At 46.4% G+C, this 7,056-nt stretch overlaps 1 protein-coding gene across 1 annotated transcript; it reads left to right on the top strand.

The window, feature by feature from the left end:
- The first annotated feature begins 1,202 nt into the window (after positions 1-1,202).
- Positions 1,203-2,135, top strand: LOC137141112 (olfactory receptor 10D3-like). The gene has a single exon (XM_067529965.1). It carries the CDS (start codon positions 1,203-1,205, stop codon positions 2,133-2,135), a length of 933 nt encoding a protein of 310 aa, XP_067386066.1.
- The last annotated feature ends 4,921 nt before the right edge of the window (positions 2,136-7,056 follow it).

The following is a 7,056-nucleotide window of genomic DNA, read 5'->3' as shown; positions in this document are numbered from 1 at the left end:
CCAGTGTAAGTTACACCGACCTAAGTGCTGATGTGGACAATTCTGTGTGGATGGGAGAGCTTCTCCCACAGACATAGCTATCGCTGTTCGCGGGGGCTGGAGTATTTAACATGACGGTAGAGCTCTGTCCCATCGGCTTAATGTGTCTGTACTAGCAGTGCTACAGAGATGCTGCTGTAAGCTCTGTAGTGTAGCCAGCAGGTGATAACCCCAACATGGCCCCTTCTCCCTTTCAACAGCACCTCTCATGCATGGGGAAATCTCCCTGAGAAAATGCAAATAGACACGTCATTTTTGTCCTTCAGATCTGACCTTAAAAATCCCGTCACGATATTTACAGAACGCAGCCTGCTGATTATGGCTGAGTAGATGACAAGCTGTCGCTATTCCTCTTTCCGTTTCCCCGTCTCTATTACACTCATAAAGACCACCAAACAATTCATATCATTAACAAAGCTGGGACAATTCTTCACCAGATTTATTTGTTCATATGTTGCATCCGCACCCTCTCCTTTAACACAAACACAGAGCAGCACCTACATTGATAAAAATGAATCCCTGCCAAAACAAAGTACTCCACTGCACACACAATAATTCCTCTACAGAAAGGATGAGAGAAAGAACAAACCACATATGATAAATATTAGTCATATCACCTAATCCACAAGTGGAAGGCTCTAAGATACCCCATCTTTATCAACATAGTAAGTGTCTTTATAGAATAGAGTTGAAGAAATTAGAAAAGGAGATGAAAGAAGAGAAGAAACTGGAATGGAGTAGGACATCCCCTTTGTTTGTTCATCTTTGGATGGTAAGATCTTCAAGGCAGACGTTTTTTCTTTCTGCGTTCTGCACTGCACAGTGAGGACCTGATCCCAACCTGCTCATCTCATTAGCCATCCTCCGTGACTCCCCCCTGCGCACCCTCATGTACTTCTTAGTATGCTCTATGAGAACTGAATAGATAGAAGATGGTTGAATGGAAAAGAAGAAAGGAGAATTAAATTGAGTAGCATCAAATAGAATCGATCAAATATTAGAGTCCTGATTCTCCACACACTTTCACCTAATTTATGACGGTTAGAAAGGTTTACCCTTGTAGATTAAATTGTAGTGTGCTAAGGAATAAACAAACCATAATTTATTGAGTTTGCTAATCTGGCTGCATTATCTCTGTGCTTCCAGGAATGACCCTGTCTCGCATGGAAATGGAGAATCGCACTGTGGTGTCAGAATTCATTCTCTTGGGGATCCCCAACACCAAAGGCCATGAGACCATCCTTTTCATCGGCTTCTTAGCTTTCTACCTCTGCACCCTGCTGGGCAACCTGCTCATTTTATCAGCCATCCTCGCTGACTCCCGCCTGCACACCCCCATGTACTTCTTCCTCTCCAATCTGTCCGTTCTGGACCTTGTATTGGCCTCCATCAGCACCCCTAAATTGCTAGTCGATCTGTGGGCCAAAAGTAGAACCATCTCACTGGGAGGGTGCATGTCCCAAGTCTTCTTCTTCCACTTCCTAGGCAGCACCGAGTGCCTGATCTACACCGTCATGGCCTTTGACAGATACATGGCCATCTGCCACCCTCTGCGCTACCTGATCATCATGAACTGGAGGGTGTGCACCATCCTGACTGCCAGCACCTGGATCACGAGCTCCTTTCATGCCACCATTCTCACCAGCCTGACTTTCACGCTGCCCTACTGCGGTCCCAATGTGGTGGACTATTTCTTCTGTGACATCTTCCCTGTGGTGAAGCTGGCCTGCGCGGACACGTACGTCATCAAGACCGTGACCTTTACCAACACTGGGGTGATGCCCATGACCTGCTTCTTCCTCATCCTCGTATCCTACGTCCGCATCGTCTACTCCATCCTGAAGATGAACTCAGGCGAAGGGCGACGCAAAGCAGCCTCCACTTGCTCCTCACATCTGACGGTGGTGACGCTGTTCTTTGGGCCCTGCGCCCTGGTCTACATGCAACCACGTCAGAGCAAAGTGCTGGTGACCTTTGTGCAGCTCTTTGGTTATGTAGCTACGCCCGTGCTGAACCCGATCATCTACACACTGAGGAACAAGGAGGTGAAAGGAGCTCTGCGGAAACTGAGAGGGAGTCAGACGACTGCACGTTGATGTGCTGCATCTGCAGAAGTAGCATGTGGCTGAGCATTGAAATAAGTCTACAAATTCATCCACATCGCTCTTATGTGGCTTATGTGAGAGTTTCTCTCTCTCCTTTCGCGTAGAGCCCTACCTGTGTATCTGGAGCTCTACAAATCATAGAAGTGCTCCTAAAAGCATCTAGCTGTCTTGGACATGCTTTCAGGCTGATATTTTCAAAGCTGCCTAAAGGATAGGCACACTCAGCCTGCATTAAAATTAATAGGAATTGGAGAACCAATCTTCTAGCTGACTTTGAAAATCTCAGCCTCATTACACAAATCTACAGAAGCCACGGCAGCATCTTCTGCAAACTCAAAAAAAGGAAGAAAATAATTCCCTTCATCAGCTAGCACGGACCCAATGTCAGCAGCACCTGACCTATTGAGGAGTCTCAGTGCATTCCACTAGGCACCTCATTCTCTTTGTAAATGTAGACCTTAGGTCACATTTTAAAGGATATTTAGGCACCAGTGGGATCTTTCAAAAACACCTAGCTCCCAGGGAGAACTGGGCTTCTTAATGGCTTTTGAAAACGGGCTTACTCTCCTACGTCACTTCGGTGGTTTTGTAAATTTTACCCTCTACTCAGACAGAGAGATAGAAAGAGAAATAAGAAAGGAAGAAAACATGCTAATAGGAGATTTAATGGCTGTGAGAACTCTACACTCCTCACAGGCACTGTATTTTGGACTTGTTGTACATTTGTATTGTGTCTTCTGCATCCGTTGCATTTGAATTTTGAGCAACATTTAATGTGGATAAAACCTAAACCTACGACTAAAATGAGGGTTTTTTGTTTTTCACCCTCAGCTGTTTTATTGGAACTTGTCTCTAAGTTGCTTCTTCTTAGTGTGCAAATTAAAAATAAAGCTGGAAACCAGTGTGTGGAGAGGACTGGACCCATTTATGAGACTGGCAAATAAAAAGTGAAATTTAAGAAAACAATAAAAACATGAAAGGAAAAAAAATGTTGGAATTTGGGGCTGGGGTTTCCAAAGAGCCCAAGGAAATTAAAAGTCCTCTTTGAAATTCCCAGCCTAAAGTGGAGGTGTGATATTATGTTCATTTTTTTTTTTTGCAGAGGGTGAGTTTAACAGTTATATACCACTTACGTCCTAAAATATGTATTATATTTGCACATTTAGCCCGAAAACCTGATCACCACAAGATATTACTGAGATCAACAGTTTAGTAGATTTCAGAAAAGGATCAGACATTTATATGAATCATGAACATTGTGAGTTGTATAAACCCCCCTCACCATTGTCGTCAAGGACTAGTTGTACATTTTCCGTTGAAGTTTTTCTTTGATGGAAAATTGGGTTTTCAAGGGACCTGCACAGGGGTAAACATCACCCTCTAGATGGGAAAGGGAGCTTCTGCAATTGAAAACCTGCTTACAACAACACACAATCAGCTGGGCACCAAGGAAAGTAATTCTACTGGGCCAGAAATGTATAGAAATCTCACTGCATATAGCGATGGCCACTTTGACATCACTTGGCGATCTGAACCACTGACTCCAGTGGAGCTACAGCTGGTTCACTCCAGTTGGGGAATCTGGTCCATGGACTCCAGTGCAGGTAGAGCAGATTCACAGCAGTCAGGGATCTGTCCTATTTAACGCCGTGTGGATCTCTAACAATGCCTAGAGCTCTGGCTCCATTGTGGTAAGAACTGTGCAGGGTCAGTCCTTGCCCTAAGGAGCTGATTCTCTAAATTGCCAAAAGAGGCATCATTATCCCCATTTTACAGATGGGAAATTAAGGCACACACACATCAAATGACACAGGGAGTCTAAGGTGGAGCTGGGAACTGAGACGGTCTGTCTGGAGTCCCACCCAAGCGCCCTCACCACAGATCCAGCCGCCCTTGTGAAATATTGAGCATGGTCTTTTGTAGCACTGAAGGGCCTGTCCAGGATCCCCGTCAAGGTTCATGGCCCCATTGTGCTGAGTGTGGCACTAGACAGACAGACAGGGTGTGCTCCAAAGACGGGACGTGCTGACGGGAGACAAGACGTGTTCGTGTGGCATAGCAGGGGAAGGGGTGGAGGTTTACAAAAATAAGACCATGGGGTGACACACGTAATTTTCTTTGTATGAGCTGAGGAGCGTGGACAGTTCCAAGGGGTGGGATAAGGGCATGGATGAACCAATGGGCTGATGCAGCTTGGCTGTTGCTATGTCCCTAAAGAACGTCAAACATGCTGGATTCTTCCCTGGGATCCCTTCTTATAGGATCCTGAAATTCTGTTTTTCCTTTTCGCATTAGAAGATAAGAGCCACAGTCACGGCCCAGGACCCCATTGCGCCAGGGGCTGTACAAATACAGAACAAAGACACAGCTCCTGCCCCACGATGCTAATCCCATGCCCCTCCCCCCGAGAGGTCAGAATGGCTTTTCTATGGCCCCTGTGACGGCAGCCCCACCTCCAACCAGGCCTGAATGGATTTAGCCTTGCCGCCCTGGGTTTTGTGCAATCAGAAAATAACCCTCATGGAGAAATGAATTCCAAGTGACTTGCCCAAGGTCATACGGTGAGTCTGTGGCAAAGATGGAAAAAGAACCCAGGAGTCCTGACCCCCCACCCCACCTTGCTCTTACCACATGAAAGAGAAATGCAATCCAAGAGTCATGCATGCTAAGATGTCCTTCTCTAGCCATAAGAGTATGGGAACAAACGCCCCCAGAAGGAGGGCTAGAACCCAGGAGTTCAAGCGTTAGACCCCTACGCTCCTCCCAGAGCCACAGATAGAACTAGGAGTCCTGAGAACCATCTCCAAGTCATCCAGTTCTCAGGCAGCTCCTGCTGAAGGCAGGATAAATCATAGCTCAGGCCTGGGCAGTTTCCTGCCCCACCCCCCCCCCCCCCCCCAACTCATCAGCGTGTCTTTCATCTCCTTGTTCCTCAGTGTCTATATGAGGGGGTTGAGGGATGGGGTCTGTTTCTATGACTGATTTGTTTACATTTCTCCTTCAGCTTTTCTCTCTGCAGTGTCTTATAACCTCACACCTTGTTTCTGCCATTCCTCCTCTTCACTCCCCCCGCCCGGCCCCTTGTGTATTTCTCTCCCTCAAGGTCGCTCACAGCTGCGCCAATATTAAGCTGTTTACTTTTGCTGGGTTTTTAAGCACATAATGATGATGCTCCAGGGGACATTATTAGAAGCCTGGTTTGGGCAAAGTGAAGACGACCCACATATTTCTTTAGTGAGAGAGCCCGGGGGGCCTTGCTTGAATGGAGCACTCCTGCAGATTGCACCTGGTGCTGGCAAAGACCAGTACACGAAAGTGCCTTGCTTAATGTAATGCAACAATTCTGACAGAACACTGCTCTGGCTGGTATCTTAGGCCTCTCCCCACATCCAGACCCCCGCCAGTCAGTCTGAGCACACTGCTCTGCTAGAGGAGGATGCTTTGCAGAGCGTGGAGCGGGCGACCCACTCGGATGTGCTTGGAGTCAGTGCTAATCCCAATGTCCCAGAAAAGTTCTCGGGGGCACTGTGCTGGAGGGAGGAGGGTGGGGGGCTCAGTAGATAGCCCTGTTCTCTCTGGGTGTGTCTACACAGGGATCAAAAACCTGCAGCTGGTCCTGTGCCAGCCGGGGCTGTGTGGCAAGTCTTTTATCCCTGTGTAGCTGTACTCTCTGAGTCAGTGTGCAGGGCGTCAATGCAGTGCTTGGGTCATTAGTCATGGCCATTGGCGAGGTCACGGCACATTTCGATCAAAACAGAGGTTTGAACCTCCATTTCCTGGCTAAATTCTAACACAGACACTTCTTTACATTGTAGGTACAGAGACAGCTCTAACGTAAGGCAGGTCATATCCCCAGCTGGCAAAACTCACCAGAGCACCATTGCAGTTAATGCCCCTAGGTCTTTTTACACTGAGCACATTCACTTTGACTTTTGGCTGTAATGTGTAGATGCCAAGGTGCATGTCTGTCAGACTACATGTGAGCAAGTCTCCTTTCAAAGCAGGGCTGGGTGGGAAAAGGTTTTCCCGTCTCATGAGAATTTTTGACATTTTGAAATTTGTCAGAATGGAAAACAACAAAATCTCAACAATGTAAACTGAAAAAAAATTCACTTAGGGGTAAATAAATGTTTCATTTGGATCATTTCAAAGTTTTTCAGTCCATATTGACCTTCTCCCCTTTTTAAAATGTCTAAACCAAGAGCTGTTTTGACTCAAAAAACTTACAACTTTCTGGTGTGACAAAATTGAAACGTGATGCTTCGACAATCTAGAATTTTTTAACCAAAAATCTATTTTTTGGGTCAGGTATATCATTGAACCCAACACTGTTTAATGAGCAGTTCTGTTTTAGAAAAATTGGCATTAGCTTACCAAACCCTCTCCCTCACCTCAAAAAAAAAAAAAAAAACCACCCCAACAAAAAAGATCCACACACACAAAACACCAGAAAATTCCTGACCAGCTTAATTTCAAAGGTTCTTTTTTCCTGGTATCAGTCTGAGCTAAGTGGAGGTTTAGGGGAAGTGTGAGGAACCTTGGAAAGATACCATTTCTACTTGAGTGCATGCATCGCTCTGGGCTCCTCCATGGCCCCTCATTTACACCAGCACATCAAACCTCACTCCTGTGAGGGACGGAAGAGTTTTCATCCCCATTTCACAGGCTGAGCATCAGAGACGTTGTCAGGGATTTTCATAGGGGCCCAATGGACTTGATGGCTTCTTTGACATGCCCAGCATAGGTAACTCACCCAAGGTCACCCAGGCAGTCTGTGGCAAATCTTGAACCCAAGTCTCCCAAGTTGCAATCTGCCCACAACAGCAAGTTTTGTTGCTCCTACAAATGGCAGGAACTCTGCTACACGTCGTTGAGCGCTGCATACTGGCAGCTTTTCTGTTAACACGCCATG

This window comes from Emydura macquarii, unplaced genomic scaffold, assembly GCF_026122565.2.
Source record: "Emydura macquarii macquarii isolate MOO-44397 ecotype Brisbane River unplaced genomic scaffold, CSIRO-AGI_Emac_v2 contig_2995, whole genome shotgun sequence".
NCBI lineage: Eukaryota > Metazoa > Chordata > Testudines > Chelidae > Emydura > Emydura macquarii.
Note: the sequence above shows the minus strand (reverse complement) of the source record. Positions and strands in the feature narration are given on the sequence as shown.

Coding starts and splice junctions, on each gene's coding strand:
- LOC137141112 (XM_067529965.1), top strand. CDS start 1,203: ATGGAAATGGAGAATCGCACTGTGGTGTCAGAATTCATTCTCTTGGGG.